Source organism: Opisthorchis viverrini, assembly GCF_000715545.1.
Source record: "Opisthorchis viverrini unplaced genomic scaffold opera_v5_1, whole genome shotgun sequence".
Taxonomy (NCBI): Eukaryota; Metazoa; Platyhelminthes; class Trematoda; order Opisthorchiida; family Opisthorchiidae; genus Opisthorchis; species Opisthorchis viverrini.
This window is the reverse complement of record NW_008751657.1, coordinates 354,872-374,411: the sequence shown is the minus strand read 5'-3', so window position 1 is coordinate 374,411 and position 19,540 is coordinate 354,872. Positions and strand designations below refer to the sequence as shown.

The window sequence follows — 19,540 nt, the reverse complement described above, 5'->3', positions numbered from 1 at the left end:
GGAAAACGTGAAAGTGTAAGAAGGGAGGCGTCAGCAGTAGCATGTTTTCGATTACCCGCCCTGCTGTATGCAGCAAGTAAGGCGACCCGGCTGATGTCACCACGCGACGGCCGATGTGGCATGAGTTTATTTGTGTATGTGCGGTTCATCGTTGTACGTGGGCTGGGATACTGCCAGGGCGCCCACACCTAGACAGGAGGACGATTAGGGTCCTCATCCAAAGCCTTCGGCTCAAAAGCCTAACCGCAAGGCAGCGGTGTTCGACTGGAAATGCAAGTACATTGCCCTTTTTTACGGAACACGTCGCATACATGTTCCAACCCCCAACCTGGAGGGCCAGGAGACTGTGTTCGTCGGACCTCTACCCATGGACCAACCTGGTATGAGAGACTCTGTGAGCATCGTGCGGACACTCTCCAGTATAGCTCAATGGGTCGTCGAGGTACACAAACCGCCACACCACGGTAAGGTCCAGTCTCTTCGTGGCGGGCTTTAGCAAACAACCAAGTATGATTCTGGCATACCGGAAGCAACTGACAATTGCGGAAAAGTGTCCGATACCATTTGCAAGAGGAATCTCGTGGCGTTGGCTTACTTTCCAGGAATTCACGGTTAAACTTCATAACTAGGAAATATGTAACCAACCTGAGAATAGCAAACTCATTACTCCGGGTCTGCGCGACCAGCCATTGGCTAGGCTTTCTCCCAACCCTGATAACAGACTAATATATAACCCCAAAGTGAAATGTAAACATGGTTAGGTATTGATTTGCCGCGACCGTATCCACCCTGATAGTTGCATGACCGTGCACTCCACTCACTGGAAACTGTCAGCTGGAACTTTAAGTTAGCGATGTTGCACGCGTTGAGAGAAGTTAAACACCAAACTGAGGGAGTCATACCACGCCAAGGTCGGCTACGCTAGCGTTTGAACACCACGCTATACGATAGCAGTGTACCGAATGGAACGAAAACACAAACCGTAGACTTAATTACGTTTTGATATTTGAGCCACAAAGCCAGCAAGTCCAATGAAAAGATTTCCGTTGTTTCATTTCAATATATTTTGCGTTGCTAATCTCGGACGACGGTCGAGAATGGAAGCGAATATCATAAACTCCGGTAAAAGAATCGTAATATACAATAACAACCATATTATTTTATTGAACAGATTGCAAACATCGTGCGAAGCTTCCAATACACAGTAGGCACTGTCTAGTGAGCATTTTGTCTAATATGGAGATCCCTCGACTGACACCCAAGGTCGGAAGTCACCTGGTCCATCTAAGACTGTCCAAAAAACCATAAACATACAAACTTCGGAGTCACCTGATCAAGCAGAACTGTTGCCATGTCTGGAGTTTCTTACATTTCGATTTCCGACAAAGCTCTGGGAGAACCTGTTTGTCCCGTCCCCTCCGCCGGTCTAAATAATGACCTACAACTTCTTCGGTACCATCAGAATGCACTCTCATCCCTTGATATGTCACGGAATAGTTAAATACATTTCCGAACTCACCTTCGCTTACCTTCCAAATGGAATACCTGTGAATACCGCATGGTGATATTCGCCCCAAATTCACCCACAATTATGCTATGTTGAGACGCTTCATTCCTTTTACTCACCTCTTTACAACATTCAGTCAATTAACCCGAGTTGGTGTTCACGTGTATGCTCCTACCTGACTCGACATAATGTGCGTTCCCAAGTATTTTGAGTTTGGATATATTTTGCATCTTTAAATGGATATCCAACCATGGGTACCCATGGTAACCCCCTAATTCGATAATGGAAAAAATAACGTAACAAGCCTACGTGTTGTGCTACTGGCGTGCTCACATGTTGGCGATTTCATAGCGGCATCAAAGTTGCTTCCGCCAAAGTAGTTCACAGGGTCAAAGAAGTGTGCTGCGCGAAAAAGCCCTGGGTATCCCTACTTAGATCCTATCACTCTACGCAGAAATGCATTCATTTATTTCGCTTTGATGTCTGCTCACTCGACTAAGTGCTTCACCACTCGAGGCACAGATTGAACCGCACATGGCGATGTAAATGCGATAAGTGCGAGACGACCGGTACTCAACCGAACAAGACCTAGTAGATCTCAATTACACAAAAAACTCACTGTGGCCGGAGGGATAGTTCACTTCGATGGGAATGAACCTACATGTTAAGAGGTGATACACAGCGCCAAGGCAATCGAACGACGAGACTGGGATTAAATTCTAAATGAACCTCGAACCACAGAATTTCACGGTGCATGTTCGTGGAACTATTGTCTTCTAAGGGTTGAAGACTTTTTCACTGCGCGCATCCACGGCCCACTAGCAATCAGAACACCCAACAGGCACAATGCATGAACATGTGCGTGGATGAGTTCACCAACTCTAGATTGACGTGAATGCGTGGCAGATGTGTCGAAAACAAAAACCCATTCTCCTTGTCGATCGAATGTGACCGGAACCCTGATGCCGGTTAACTGCTGAAAAGACCTTTCTGGCACATAGCTACCAGGCAGCCCAGGCCAAGACAGGAGCAGTCGAGATGCAGAGGTTCGAACCGCAGACCTTTCGGCCAGTAAGTTCGCGGCTTAGCCGATGTGCTATCCCGAGCTGCCGAAATATGTGTTTGGACGGCATTATGAGGTGAGCAAGACCAACTTCATTGAGAAGGATGGTTATTTATTGTTTGCGATCATGCATTCAACCGCCGTTCAGTGTAGTTTACCATTTATAAACCATATTATACAGGTACGCTGGTTCCAACTGCAGGTCTAGGTGACGGGAGAACGAGACATATGAGAGAATATACACAAGCAGTGGAAGCCAGAATATAATACTTTGCACTGAATCAATCTAGTTATCCGGAGGAACAGCTATGTATTGAAAGTGATAGCATTCATACGAGGTTGTCAATGACTGTGTGATTGCGCCATGCCTGCCAATGTCACTACCAATGGTGAGTTCCAGAATCTCTATCTGGGGAGGCCGTAGCTGTTCATCCGACTGAGTTTACCTGTTAAGAGTTTCATACTTTATCGGTCCCAGCTCATAGACCGTCCACCTCTCGATACCCTCCATTCAGCACAGGATTGGGCAAAAAGAGCTCTACGGGGCAAACTGAAGTGGCATTTAAAGTAAATATCTTAACCAGCATAACCTATGGGGCTTTGGGTAATTCATCTGTGCCTTCACAAAACCCATCTGGCGTATCCAAGCACTGATGATGTTCCCACCAGACCCAACCAATGCATCACGGACACCGATAGTCGAACAGTGAGGCATTTGCATGTCCTCCGCGGTTACGGACAGCATTTCTGATCCACTCATTAGTAGGGATCGCATTGAAGGAGAGTGAACTCTCTTGATAGAACTGACGTCACACCGGCGCCAAAGGTTTTGGAGTTCGGCAAAAGCTGATTCGTCTCCAGCCAGTCCACTGCAACTTCCACAGCTGCCCGGGTACATAAACTTTACCTGTCACGTCAATTGGCTGGTCTACAAGTATGGAGTTTAGGAGTGATCCCACCCAGTCTTGTAGCGACATCGTACAGGTGTGAAAAGCAAGCCTAACCGTGCGGTAGAACCAGCTGGACTAGTTAGAATGGTTCGCCTTTTGAAGTCTCTGAACAAAGGAAAGTAACATCACCCGCGCACTCCATGTCTGCGAGCGAACGTTCCGAAAGCACTTCAACCCCCGAGGTTTCAGAAGCGCGCAGAGAATTTTTCAAGTAGCTAATCAAGGACGATGTTAAAGAGGAGTCGGGAAAGACAGTCCTGTCTTACACCAATGGATATCGTGAACTGAGGTGAAAGCTTGTTGCACACTCGTACCCGTCCACAGGAGTTTGCATACAGAGCCGTCATGAAGGATATAAATTTGGAATGGACACTCTTGATCGCCAGACACACCCAGAGTTTCTGACGGTCGACAGAGTCAAGAGCAGCTTCAGATTAAGAAAGACAACCAATGTGGGGCGCTTGAAAGAGTAGCACTGTTCAAGAACTTATCTCAAAGCAAAGATATGAGGTGCTTCACCTCACCAGTATGGCGTTGTCGTCCCAGATCTTCCACACTGGGGTGCCGTGTCGTGTTGGAGAACTGATCACTCACGCTGGATTTCTCTGTTGACGGAGGGCTGGTGTCGATGATCCATTCGTCCGATCCATTTCTGACCGAAGCGGTCGCGTCAGATCTCGACAAACCTCATCAAACCAGATTCAGAACTACGGTCTGTCGGGTCGTACTCTGATATGAAAAGTGAACACGCCTATCGCACCGACCTGTTATTGATCTAAATTGAACCAAACAACCGCACGGTGCAGAGACGACTGCTTACTAGGCTTCAGTGCGACAAAGCATTCTAAACCTTGGGGTTGATGAGTACTCCAATATCAGAGATACCACGAGCTTCGTGACCACCAACTACCCCAACGGCGAAACAGCTAAGCTCGTCCAGAGCGGAAGTGTTTCGGAGATACGACATTATCTGACACGAAAGGGAAGCCCAATTTGACAGAGTAGATGCATTGAAAGCAGCAACATAGATTAGATCTTTTTAGTACAGTGAGTGATTATTAAGTTATTTCATTAGTTAGGAAACTAGTAGATGGATTGACCACAGTAGATCATTTGATGGGTGGGGACGGGTTGTGGCTGAGGGCCGGTGGACGAAGAGTTGCGATAGCGAACGATATTCCTTAATTGCCCAGGCTGAGGATTAAGGGTTGTTTGCGTAACCCACATTGAGTCTCTGACTAAAAAGCCTGACCCTCCTCCGAGGAGGCAAGTGCCGCTGCTCCCAAAAATATGGACATCCCTTCAGACTCCCATCGCACGATCGCTTCCTCACTCCAAACCACCTCATTTACAAGAGGTCCCGATGCAGTTCGCCTGGCTACACCCTTTTTGCCTCCCTAGTATGATTGCACCTTGTAGAACGGAGTTAAAGACAGTGTCCTGGGGGATCATTGCAGCAGTCAAGCTCAACAACCACAGAAAGATGGTAGCTTTGGTCGGGCCTCATGCACAAAAGGCTGACGCACGATAATTCGTTAAAAAAAAACTCCGGCACCTGTTTCTATATTAATCTGGTCATAGTTGGTCATCAAGATAGAGATAATGATCCCCAATGTATTACAACTAAACAGGCTTCACAAATATGTTGTTCGGACCACATGACCACAAACTCGCAAGCGGCCCCCACACCACCAGACAAGGCTACATCAGTAAAGCAACCCGTACCCCCATGCTTATTGAGATGCCTTGAGTAAGAGGTACCTGAAATTACACGTGACTTTCGTAATCCTCAACAATTTCAGTGTTTAGCGACTCCGAGTGGAATACTCAGTGATCTTGAACGGATAATGGAGTTGCGGCCTAAATTAGTTGAAAGAGCGAAACTTGAAAAATATCAGAAGCCCAATGAGGCACTATTTGTGCTCGAAAACTCAGGAAAGGAATCACCCTATTTCAACCATACTGGGTCGGACAGGGTATTGCTTGGGGGGTATTTGCATTGTTTCAGTGAATCAGACTGGAATCTAAATGTAGTGCTCATGTTCAGTTGTGAATTCAGATCAAATGATCACTTATGGCGTGATTGGGTAGTCTGGTGGAAACTGACAATCGTAGTGCCAGCGAGCAGGAAGGTTGTCTTTCCAATTCTGCGACAGCTTAGCGCGGGCAATAGAGAGCATGCTTAATCACTTATCACCGCGAGTAAACCCATCCAACCCTATCTGCACAATGTTTGAGCAGTAAAAACGTCTCTTATCTTGCTCTTGGTGGCCTGTTACCAGTGTCCTATTTTACCTGTCACATGGACCTATACCATTGAAACCCTAGGCATGATGGCAAATGACGTAAATAACTAGCTGAACGCACCGGAGGGAATAAAACCGGGGGATGGGCAGGAAGGGCGGTTCTAAAGCCGAAATTAGCTTCAGCTAATGACCCATAATTGTCAAATCAAATGAAGACAACTAGGCAGTTGAAATCCAATGCATGCGAAAAAGGATCTGATGATAGGTACAACCCACCCTAGGCACACACACAGGGATAGCAAATGCTAGCGTCAATATTCAGCTTGGTCTGTACAAAGATGAATAGCGTGCCACGTCGAACACCGTTGTGGTTCAATAATTTAGGATGCCCAGCGTTAGGGCGGGACACCGGCCGATATATATGGGGAATACATGCAGAATAAAAGAATGAAATGGGAAACAACTAAAGCAAACAAAACAGAGTACCCGAAAACTCAAACGAGGCCTTCGGTGATGAACCATTTCTTCTACAAGCTTCGGCTGTGGCAGTATACTTGTACGATTATAGATAGTGCATATACCGCGGTAGCATTTCATAGCTGAGGTAAATCAAACTGTCGATCAGCTGCTAACCGGATGGTCCCCGGTGAAAATCCTTCAGGAAATTCGTGAGATGTGCACCGCTTGAGTAGTAGCAAGGAAGATAACCCTACACTGCTTCTCGACCTTTCCGCACAGGTGGACTACATTGTAGGGTGAAATTTTGATGGATGTAAAAGTGGGCGTACAGAACGGATACTACAAAAGTAACCGGGAGGACCAACCAGTAGCGCCATTACATTCTCCCGGAATACACCTTACTAACGTAATAATCCAAGAGACTAAGAAATAGATCGCAGGGTTTTCTACAGAGAATGTCGGTAGCTCAGGTAGCGTAGATGGTCGTTGGCTTGTTCGCTGAGCTGGGCAATTTGGTTGCCAACGTTTCATCACCAATCGGGGTGACATCATCAGTGCGTAGTTGTGCATAGCGGTGGGTTAGTGGTTGTGCACAGCTGTGACGGACGGAATACGTTCAGATGTAGAACACTCCCGGTGCACAGTCGAAATGCTATCTGGAAGCAGTAAGTTGAGATACTGTCACGTTACTGAAACCTACTGAGGCGCGATAGAGATGCAAGGGTTGTGCTCGGACCACCGACCTACCGATCAGTGAGTTCGCGTCCTAACCATTGAACTATCTTGAGCTCGTTTAGATGGAACTCGTAAACCTGTACGTCCTGAACGGCGAGGTAAAAGCAGAATATTTTCTTCAAATCGGAAAAAATGGGGAATGATTTGAGTGATGAAAAGAACATCAGAAGCAAACGTCAGGTTGAAGCCACCCAACAGAAAATCGACGCACCAGATCCAGAACTAAATTCCTGGAAAAAAATATAGCAATTCGTTCCAAGACGCTAGATGCCAACAAAGAGCAGCTGAACTCTGACTGTTACTTCACATGGATTAAACTTTTTCAGGAAAACCACCAATTATCTCAGATTACGATTATTTGGTCGGTAATTGCGTAAAGGTATTTCAAAATGCTAAGCGCAAAATTACACGGAAAGTTAGTGGTGACATCGGTTTCAAATTTTCGTTATCAATCAAGGGAAGCCTGCAACGTTACAACAGCAGCAAAACTGAACCAACTGCTCAGTTTTCCAGCATGTTGGTGGTATGTGAGGAGCATTCAGCCAGGAAAAAGGCCAACGTTACCTTAAATCGGACAAGATGCAGCGCTGTTATATTGAGAAACCAGTTTAAGCCGGTAACCCACTCGTAGTAGTCACACACGACAGTCAACAGTTCTGACGAAGGACAAGGTATCTCAGAATTCCGTCTCAGATATTCGGTTTATCGTCCATACGCGGACCGCCGACTCTCCTATGCGCTGACACTGTTCAGCAAGCAGTTGTCACCAGAAACATGTAGCCAAGGAATTTCGAACACGCAGCCGAAAGACATCGTTTTTAAGGCAGTACAGCAAAACGCCATTCGCAATTATACAGTAAACTCAATTCTCCAGCAAAAAGCAGCCACAGGCTCTTGGATGCTGAGCCTTGACCACGTCCTCTAATACCTCCCACAGCGGTTACACACCATCGTGTCCTCTCCCACAGTTACGTTGGAATCGATCTCCTACAAGTCTCGTAAAAGTAGTCTGCATTTTAAAGGGGTAAAACGAAAGTACTCCATTCCCTCTCAGTCAGACGAGTCCACATATCATGCATTTATTGGCCGATGTTGCCAGTTAAAACAATATCAATGAGCCTCAAATGGGAAATCGAACACATCACACCAGATCTCTAAAATTTACGGAGGATATCGCCGGTAATGAAGCTGAAGACAGGCAGAGTGCCACACAATGAAGGAATGAAAAGGCTGATTGCATGTTCTCATCCTGAAAAAGTTCAGGCAAACGTGTTTTCCGTGAGAACACAAAATCCCCGGGTGTCTTGCTTCATAACAGCCCGAAGGAAGCACGAGATCCGAGGTACTAACGGCATGCCCAAACATAAATACGAGCAACCAAGATTCCGGGGCTGGGTGCGAGCCACGGAACTTAAGGTTGGTCATTTCGCACCTTAACCATCTCGCAGTAAGGTTTATTTATGGTGTACTCTTGAGTGCACAAGACTGCTTCGCATAAACAAACCAGATCCGATACATGCACCTCCTTCAACTACTTATACGGACGGCTGTTCTCAACTCAACCGGCAAACTACCCCGAGATTCATAAATGCCCAGTCAACAGGGGATGTGATGGATATGACCTAGAGAGTCTGCCTACAGCAGTGTCAGGAGCGAGATACTTGAGATGTCAACCGAAGGACTCATCGCTAAAGTGGAACAGACGGCCTGTCAGAAGTAAAGCACTCGGATTTCCGTAACCAAATGACGGAAACGTCTTAGGTCGATGTACTGCGATACCAAATTGAGTTTGGTAGTTCACTCCCTTCATGGAATAAACAAGTAAGTTCCGCAAGAAAATTCAGCTCCACCGTTAATTTCACTTACTGAAAATGATCCCCATTCATATTTATTGGTAAGAGAAACACCAAACTTTGCTGGTAGCACCGGTATATTCGGCGGCAAACGTACCGCCGTCGAGAGTGAACCATGCTTCCTCCCTCACCATGTCCATGCCAGTGGAAAATGCAGTTTGGCCGTAAAGACCTGGATGTTACTTCTCGACCTACTCCATGCGTTGTGCGAAACGAAACCCCCATTAGAACATACCCGACATCTAACGATACTGGTAGTGAGACAAGTCGGATCCCTCGCGTTTTCACAGGCGATTGGAAGGTTGTTAGAGGTACACGACCATCTAGTCAGATATCAATCGTTGATGATTCATTACCTACACCATCCACGCTATTCGTCCAGAGTATAGCACATGCTCCAAGGGAACGTAGTGGCTGCTAGGTACCAGCCAGACTTGTCACCCGGTGAATACGTATAGTTCCATACAGCACTGTCACTTCTCTACTTTTCGAAGCGAATTGATTCCGTGACCAGCATGCAAAAAATGACTGAGAAAGCGAGTAACTGGTAGTATATTCCAGCTTTATTCTACAACCGTTGTGTTGACACTTTTATCGCCAAAGATAAACACTTTTCGAGGTTCTTTTATTATTATTTACCCTAATCACAAGCTTCCTATAACCGATGAGACTCAAAGGAGTTCACGAAACGCCACTTAGACGAACGGGAGTTCATGTTCAGTTTACCTTAAAAATGTTTAGATAACCTGCAGTTTTCCATGTTCCCCCGAACCACTTACAAGCACGGTCTGGTGAGATTGCATTAAGGACTGAAGATGACATCTAGCACGGGTCAGGTAGCATGAGTCTTCAAGGCTCTATTAGTAAACGGTTGTCACGACCACTCAATTCCGGTTACAATTAGGCGTCCTGCTCTACAATAGTATAACTCCACAGAATAAGGAAGAGGTGGCCATTGGTCTCAGTCACAGTAACTTCCAGTTGCACGATTGATTTACCCTACTGGGGGACTTTCATTGAACAAGCAAGGAAATTGTTCGACCGCCCCTTCTGTCGCCCGTAGTCTACTACCGTTAAGAAATCCACTAGGGCTATCTAGTAAAGCCCATTGGTACGACATGGAGTGGGGGGAAATTGCCTGTAGAATGGGGTACCTCAAGACCTATTCCTGTCCTTAAAATGGTACGCGGACGCTGTGAAAACCACCCTGGCATCAGCCTCGTAGCTGTGGCACCGAAGTTGCCCCTGGTCTTATACCTCGGAGGTTAACTGAACACAGAGGCAGATTCGTGGAACACAGAAGCTAGGTTCCGTCCTTCAACACTGGTCCCGGCAACCAACAGTGGCTTTCTCTGACTTGAAATCAGCCTTTGCCTCTGCGGACCGCCAGGCGCCACGGTAGTGTCTGTGCAGCAATCTCCATGAATTTATGACCCTCTTTGACGCGCTGTAAGCCAGCACACGCAGACGTGCGAGGATCAAAGTGAGGCTGTCGCCTGATTTCACCACGTCAATCAGTGTCAGCCAAGGCTGTCCTCTTTCACGGCTCCTCTACACCACCGTCATTGATACGATTATGGAAGCCCCACTCCCAGCCTCTAATGCGTGTGGGGTTGAAATCCCGACGTAATGTCCGTTTACAGACGTCGAGTACGCCGATGATCTCGTTCATATTGGATCGGACGCCGCGTAATGTGAACATCAAATAATCGAAGTGATTCTCCGTCAACGTTTAGCATGAACTTCACACCAACAATGTGCATCAAGACCCAGGGGATTCGAACCCTAACCTCATGCTTGCGAATAAGGTAGTAGGCCAACCTGTCAACCTTGGAAGCTCTATCAGTTGCTGGGGCTCCGCAATTCAGACAGGAAAGGCCAGAGTAAGTTCTTGTGAACCTGCATAACCTGTGACGTAGACATGACATCCGCTGATCCGTCAAGGGTCTAGTTTACAATGCTGCTGTGCGCTCCATACTATACGTCAGACACCATAGCCTGTGTGCGCTGTGGCAACAAAAGACTTGGTATTTGATGATCGACGTTGTCAGGGAATTGCTCGAGTCTGGTGAGAACACCGGGTCAGTAATGCTGAAGTACGTCGGATAGTTTCCGGAAATAACTCATCCACGATAAATAAAAATTGTCACTCTATACGTTGCCGTCTTGTTCATGTACTCGATATGCCAGTGGACCGAACTGCTCGGAGGGCCCTTGTCGCACGATCACGCAAACGGCGGAAACGAACCAAGGGGGCAGCCATGTACGAAACCCATTGAAAGCTAACCCAGCTGCGCTGGTCGGCTGGCAGGATAGCGACCAGGACACACCAATAGCTCAGGAACAATGTAAGACATGAACCGATCGCGCGTCTCACAGCGCTCGAGCATCCAAGCTTTACCCTTTAATGCAGTCCCCTCCCAATTCTCCCGATGAAAATTCAACTGATACCCCTGTACCCACGCATTAATCACATTAGATACCGCCTCCAGTGTGTAGCTGACGGCCCCACTTCCCGAAATCATCGGAGCGAAAGTGAGAGCTGGAACGATTGTGTGGAAAGTACAGGGGTTCCGTTGCTACTGGCGTTGATGATAGTCAGTGAGGCCGTACTGTCACGCTAGTATAATTGGCCGGCGTCGCGTTTCTCGGGCATGTCTGAACACGATATAGAGTGGTTGACGCAGTTAAACGTGCAGTGAGTTAGACACGAAAACGAAACCAAGTCTCTAGGGTAAGACATCTTGATACCGCATTTGCCCGGCAAGCTGTCTCTATGTTTGTCCAAAAGCCCATCACGAGAAGCCGGTAAATTCAGAGACCATGTCAAGTAACGATGTGTGGAGATTCGACATTTCTCAATAGATACTTCGTCCTCAGCGAGGAAGCTCTATGCTGTGAAGCAGTCACTTCCACGTTAGGAATCATCACTAGTGAAATCGGACTTTGAACCCCAAAAATTTAGACCAGTGGATAAACAAAACCGGTTGGCTCTCACTCTAATATGTCAAAAACTGGCACTACTAATAAGATTTTTGACCCAAGCTTTGCGCTGCACTTTGAACCCCAAAAATTTAGACCAGTGGACAAACAAAACCGGTTGGCTCTCACTCTATGTCAAAAATAAACTGGCACTACTAATAAGGTTGTTGACCCAAGCTTTGCGCTGCGGATCACGTGATCCACTCTACACAGCCAGTTAGTGCCCACTACATGGTGGTGTGCCTGATCATGTCTGCGACCAAATAGTGAATTGATAACCTACCGCGACATCATTTCCTGATGCCCTGAAAAATTTGATACCCGCAATCCGACAGTTCAAAGGGAGAAACAGGGATCCGCTCCGTGGCCGAGTGAAGATTAGCAAGTCTGACGGCCACCACTAGGGCTGAGATAATGGGCCGAAAATCTGGGGTGATACGAAAAACACTTTCCAATGGTTCCAAAACCTGCGGCCACCTGAAACCACTGAAAATCACCTCTTGACGAGCACCACGCACACTACTTAATGAGCGGACGCCAGAAGCCTCCAACACACGCAGTCAGTGGAGTTGCCGGTTTAAGGAGTCAGTTTCAGGTTACTGGAGATGGCATAAGTGGTTAGAGCGAATTTACTGGCCAGAATGCCCGTGGTTCAGATCCGACCTCTGCATCTCGAATTCTCTTTTCTAGGCTTGGGCAAGCTAGCAGTATCCCAGCCCTCGTGGTTTCTCCGGGTAGCAGGACAGCGTGGCACCGTGTGCCACAGCTTACCCTTTCTTGTTGAAGTCAGACGTAACTAACGACAAGACCGCCATTTGCCTTACTCCACAAGGAAAGCAACTCAACAGGTATTAGTTCACAAGACCCTTTTAACTGACAAGGTGACAGCCCCCTTGGATCGATTCCTACGACACAGCCACTGACGGCAGTTTCAATTTGGTTACACGTGATCCACGACCGTTACGAGCAATGCAGACCTGCAGTGAACGGTCACAAGATACGAGATCAGGGATTAACAAACTTCACCGGGAACAACGCCCCCGAGACAGTAAATCGGTGCAGAATGATAAATACCATCTTGATACTTACTTCAAATCTCGTAAACTCGGATGTTTCCTACAGAGTTCACCGAGACAACAGATACAGATTACTCAGGTTCCTAACAATCACTTGCAATATTTCGAGACTAGTCACGAAATCCACAGAGCACGCCCAAATAGCAGAGGCGTACGCAAGCTCCAACCAATATCTCAGCTGTCAGCATAACACAATATAGCGAGAAATATATAATTAATAAATGGGCAGGATCCAAGATGAAACCCCTACACATGCACTGCGTTCACGGGTCATCTCTGGAAAACGGGGGACGCCGGGGGGAACCGGCTCAGTTCAGCATCCGTTCACGCTTGAGCATCGCAGCGAGCTGCAATGTGGCCATACGCTTGACATTTATAGCACTGGGGACCAGAGTTTCCGCCTTCCGAACAATCGCGAGCGAAGTGACCATACTGCTGACACCTAAACCAAAGTATCAGAAAACACATCCACCCGTATACCTGTAACACTGAACGCCACTCGATCCACCGTTGCTTCTGTTATTGGGGCAACTACGCGCCATATGCCCCGACTCCCCACAGTTGTAACATCCTCCTCGATCACCTCCTCTGCTTCCGCCTCCACCGCCACCACCACTGCCACCATAACCACCGCTTCTCTGCGCAGTGCAATCACGCGCAAAATGACCAGATCCACCACAGTTGTAACAGGTGTCTACAATATATAAAGGAACACGGATCACGCTACCAGAAGTCCTAACATCGACAGGAAGCTGTCGACGTCAACATAAACCGACGCAAAACTGCTCACACTAACGACAGCCGTGCTCCATCCGACACATTCCAAACCACGGCTATGTATCGACTCACCACAACGTGCACTCAGAGAACTCACCCCGACCACCGCCGTATCCTCCTCCACCGTATCCACCAACATAGCCACGACCATTCACACAGTCCCGGGCCATATGCCCTGGCTGCCCACAGTTGTAGCACGCGTCTGCAACACAAAGAGAAGCTCAGCAAATGCTACTGGTCGACGCGCGCCTTTCTGCACTTGATTTACCAACCACACATTGTAGTGCCACAACTAGCTGCTCCTCAGTGCTGACTACAAGAGCGCCGAAAAGCAAATCACTCAAGACCGATTTAACAACATTCACAGAGGTCAACTTACCGCATCCTCCTCGATCACCTCCTCTGCTTCCGCCTCCACCGCCACCACCACTGCCACCATAACCACCGCTTCTCTGCGCAGTGCAATCACGCGCAAAATGACCAGATCCACCACAGTTGTAACAGGTGTCTACAATATATAAAGGAACACGGATCACGCTACCAGAAGTCCTAACATCGACAGGAAGCTGTCGACGTCAACATAAACCGACGCAAAACTGCTCACACTAACGACAGCCGTGCTCCATCCGACACATTCCAAACCACGGCTATGTATCGACTCACCACAACGTGCACTCAGAGAACTCACCCCGACCACCGCCGTATCCTCCTCCACCGTATCCACCAACATAGCCACGACCATTCACACAGTCCCGGGCCATATGCCCTGGCTGCCCACAGTTGTAGCACGCGTCTGCAACACAAAGAGAAGCTCAGCAAATGCTACTGGTCGACGCGCGCCTTTCTGCACTTGATTTACCAACCACACATTGTAGTGCCACAACTAGCTGCTCCTCAGTGCTGACTACAAGAGCGCCGAAAAGCAAATCACTCAAGACCGATTTAACAACATTCACAGAGGTCAACTTACCGCGACCACCGCCGCCGCCGCCTCCTCCTCCACCTCCACTACGAGAACCACGGTATCCGCCACCACCGCCCCGGCCCCTAGAACCGCTTGGACAATCGCGTGACATATGCCCCGACCGACCACAATTGTAACAGCTGTCCGACATCTTGGATAACAGTAGCTGTGCCGCCGCCGCCGAGAGACAATCGGATGTTGTGGACGGCGCCGGTGATTAAAACAAAGAGCAAAACTCCTCCTTTAACTGGTTCTTCCCAGAGTAGCTTAGGCAATTTTTACAAGAGATGATCCTCTAAGGATGTTTTCACAAAACTGCATGTGTGGTGTTTCGTCTCAGTATGTGACACTCATTTGAGCGCATATTTTAAAAATTCTCAGACCATCAAAGGAGGTCGTCGATATTTATAGGACACATGCTTTTTTATTTGGGGTCTTTGTGCGTCGAAAGTCGTAGTACATGTTTGAATGAATATGCTTAGGTCAGGAAGTGCTACAATCTGTCTTGCTGCCGTCGCATCGACCTGCATTCTAACATCAAGTTCCAAATTTGCACGGCATGACACATTAGTGTGAGTTCATTTTGAGGGTCACTACTTTCCATCTCTCACAGCATTTGAGGCGGCTTCAAACGAGTACACGAGTATTACGTGCAGCGAGCAAAAAGCGGCCTCGTTGTTTGCTGAATGAATGCCTGTATTATGTATGCAGCAGGCACCAGCGAAAACAACGAAACATCACAAAATCAGATAAAGTAAGTTGGTAGACCGCAACCGGTAATGACGACCTATGCTCGAAACACCGAATTCTTTGCCCGGCCTTGTCCACAGAAGACCAGGGAATCATCTATCGGTCACCTCTTACGCCTTTGTTTGCAACCACAAAGTGACCCATTTTTGTGAAACCGGCTGCCTGTAATCCGACTGCTAACTAAAGAAGAGTTCGGTTCTTCATGGCCATTCTGAAATGTGGATTAGCGTAACGTGCAATGCGGTAGTTTATAGCCGTTGAGTACGTTGATACTGTCACCAGTCAGGATATCTAAGGTCACCGTCTGAAATATGCACCGCTTCTTTCGAGTAAGTAACAGAGGCAGATGATCTACTTTTTGTATTGACGATGCTTCGAGACAGAAACTTGTGCTGAAGTCGGCGCAATGACACGACAGTCGCATATGTTTCATCGGAGAGCGACAAACGGTGTTTCGGGATAATTTCCAGATGATGCGAATGCGGATCAAACCCATACAACGAAGCAATTTGGTCGAGTTTCAGCCCACGGATGACGTGGTTACCTCGTTTACAACCATTTATGCCACTGGGCATACTGGTTAATTTTCTGCTGAGTGTAATCCTCTTGCCCTCTTCAGGGTGATGATAAGTGTGCAGTAATCGGTGAAAACGTTCGGTTTGGACACAATGGCGGTGCAAACACAAGTTTGCAAGATCGTGTTCAGTTGTGATACTATGTTGTGCCATTTCCATGTACACAAAGCTATCGGACAGCACGTCAATATCATGTAAACGCCCTGCATTTTGGCCACAGACAACCTCTGGCAACCACCGCCACGTGTGTGTGGTTGCTCTTCCAGACAATGCCGCATGGAGGATGCTTCTGTCATGCTACTGATTCACATTCTACCATGACCCACGAATTCTGCGCAGCAGGAAAGCACGATTCGTCTCTCGCCTTACGGCTTACTGGCTCACAAGACCACAATATCGGCGCACGGGAAATAATACGGTGAGGCAAACTTGTGTCAACTGGCTTAAAATTTCTGGCACTTATCCCCAAGTTTTCTAAGACGTTTGACGCCTTCACTGGTGAATGGGCGTGCCTCTTCTACCCAACTATTCTTGGTGATCAGGAAGACAGTACATCCCAGGCAGGGAGGCACATACTCACAAATGCCTTCTCAGCTCACTTGCACACCCACCAAAGTAACTCGTGATTACAACATCACGAAACAAGGAATTGCCCTCAAGTCGCAGGATATAGCTTTTGTCTGCATTTTTAACAAGTCGACATATCGCGTTGACCGCCTGTGTTCAAAGATTAGCCCAGCGTATTATTAAGCTAGTATTAAGTATTAAGTATTGGTATTAAGCATTAATGAGCCTTGAAACTACTGCAACCTTAGTGAGTAGTCATGCCTGAGCGCTAACATGGCCATTCAGGCTACACTGATGGAACTCCGTTCCAACAGGTTCAAGCGTAATTGAAAGGCCAATGGGTAGTGACTCGACTAATTGAAGCATATAGCCCATCACAGGTTTTTACGGGGTAACCAAAGATCTTCAATCTAAAGAAGTTAAATATGTATAGGCATCTAGGTTGACCGTTGAAATCCGCTTGGATTGTAGTCCGTTCCTCCCGTAATGAGGCATCCTACATGTTGATTCACCCTGTGAATCGACGGTGAACAAGGTAACCTTCCTTGTTTTCTGACCACTCATGAGTAACATGACTTACACCTGTTTATTATGGCACCGTTTCGTTTTCTTGCTGCGCGTTCCCCCCACCGTTTCTTTCCTAATTAAGGTCTGCTCATCCCTCAGTAAGTGATATCAATATTTGTTGCCCGTCTGTCATTGCCTGCAAGTTCGCCTCGATTGCACCTATTTTTTGAGCGCCCACTCCGACGGAAAAGCGAGCTGACCGGGTATCGAACCCGGATCCTCCGGACGGCAGGCGAACGCGCTACCGACCACACCAGCCTGACGCCCATGGCGTTGATTATCTTGTATTACCCATGTATCGCGCCTGCCAGATAACCCTTGCTGAGCTTTGTTTTAAACGGACGGTCGGAGTGGACGCTCGTGAATAGGTGCAATCCAGACGAACTTGCAAGCAATGACGGACGGGCAAATTAAGTATTGACATCAGTTACTGAGGCATAAGCAGATCCTAAGCCGGGACGAAACAGGGGGGAAAACGAGCAAAGAAACGAAACGGTGTCGCAATAAACAGATGCGAGTCACGTTACTCATGAGTAGTCAGAAAATAAGGAAAGTTACCGCTGGTCACCGTTGATTCGCAGGCGCAATCAACATTTCCTCTACGCGATGAATTCCCCCGTCGCCCGAGCGAGACCTCCCCATCGTTCTGAAAGACAGAGCTGCATGGCTGGAAATGGAGATTGCCAAAGTCCGTCGCGAAATGGCTAACCTTCGGTGTTCTGCTACCGCTACAGACAGAAGACTCCAAGACTCTGTTGGACCTCCATCTTACCCAGTTGTCCGGGAGGGGGCCATCACCCCCAACTATCATATGACGCCTCCAAGGAATCCACAGATGACGTCCACATTGTATCCACATCTTCGGGAACTGCTTAACCTCGGCATGGGTATGCCTTAGAGAAAGGTACCAAAGTTCGACGGTAACCCTCTGAATTACTGGAAGTTTCTGAGGGTTTCACCAGTGGAGTAGCCCACTACGTTGCGGATCCCGCAAATCACCTAGCCTTCTGGCTCGATGCATGTGAAGGTGAAGCACGAGAAGCAATCGATCACTGTACAATACTTGAGCCGGAACACGGCTACGCAGAAGCCTGGAAAATATTGGCTCGCAGGTTCGGCAACCCCTCGACGATCGCAAGACAGTATACTGCGTCAGTCACAACCGGGTCGCCCATCAAACCGAACGACGTCAGCTCACTACTCAAGCCGGCCGACACAATGAAGGCTTGTTGGTTGGTACTCTCCCAACTGAACTACTCATCAGAGCTTAGTACTAGAATAACCATAGGCGCTAATATTAGCCGCGTTCCGACTGCTATCCAGTCACAGTGCTTCGACCGGGCCTCGGAAATCCTTAGGAAAAACCGAGAGCCCAGTTTTGCCCATCTGACTGATTATGTTCTAGATAGAGCAGATGCGTTATCAGTTAGGGAGTCTTATTTGCCGAATGTTTCCCAGCCGAGCACCAGCAAGTCAGAACGCCCCCGTAGCTTTGTGACGGCACCATCCACACTTGTGACGACGTCCGCGGCTAATAAGCCTGGTAATGGAGAACATAGCCCGACGATGTCCCGTCCGTGTATGCACTGTGGCAAAATGCACTACCTTGGCCAATGCTCGCAGTTCGTCCTCTTGGACGCTGATTCCGGTGAAACGATCATCCGCCCAGCTGCACTATGCGATCTTTGCGTCAAGCCAAGGCATAACGCGAAACAGTGCTGATCGAGGCGATGTTGCGGACTTAATGGCTGCGAAGGTCTACACCACCCATTGCTTTATACACCTACTCAGCCTTCAGCTAAGTCAGTGGGGTCAACATGCCAGGAAGAATGCCGTCCAGACCTCAGTGTCAACTGTGCCAGCCAATCGTGTAATCGGACAACCATGGCGCTCGGCGTACTGCCTGTAACCCTTCGCGGTCCCCGTGGAGATTATAGAGTCAATGCACTTCTTGACAGCGGTTCGGACTGCACAATGCTGAAAGAGGATGTCGCCTTAAATCTCGGGCTATCGGGATTGCCCGCAAACATAAGCGTTTCCACTCTCAACGGTCAGAATTAAGTATCGCCCACTCGGGTCAGTCTTGATATAGATACATCGCCGCCGGCCAAGACGCCGCAATCTCTCAAGGCATGGACCGTTCTACAGCTCCCGTCGATTACTCAAACCTTACCAGCTAGAGAGAAGTGGTCTAAATGAGATCACTTGAAAGGAATCCCATTCGAGAATGCCGGAAGCCAAACAATATCCCTATTGATTGGGATGGACGTACCGATGGCACAGTGGGCGCTGGAAAGCCGAACGAACAGGCCACACGAGCCTTACGCCACTCCAACACCACTCGGCTGGGTCCTTTTTGGGCCGGTAAATGATACGAACGAGAGGTTGGCTCGAATCAACCAGCTCAGCCGCCATGTGGAAGACCGTCTGGATTCAACGTTAGAAGCCACGACCGACATCGAGTTCAGA

At 48.0% G+C, this 19,540-nt stretch overlaps 1 protein-coding gene across 1 annotated transcript; it reads right to left on the bottom strand.

Moving 5' to 3' along the window:
* Nucleotides 1-12,974: 12,974 nt before the first annotated feature.
* On the bottom strand, nt 12,975-14,818 carry T265_00005 (hypothetical protein; the record flags this gene model as incomplete). The annotated part of the gene is made up of 5 exons (XM_009163662.1): nt 12,975-13,565; nt 13,746-13,850; nt 14,028-14,156; nt 14,337-14,441; nt 14,619-14,818. 5 exons carry the CDS (start codon nt 14,761-14,763, stop codon nt 13,327-13,329), a joined length of 723 nt encoding a protein of 240 aa, XP_009161926.1.
* Nucleotides 14,819-19,540: the final 4,722 nt, after the last annotated feature.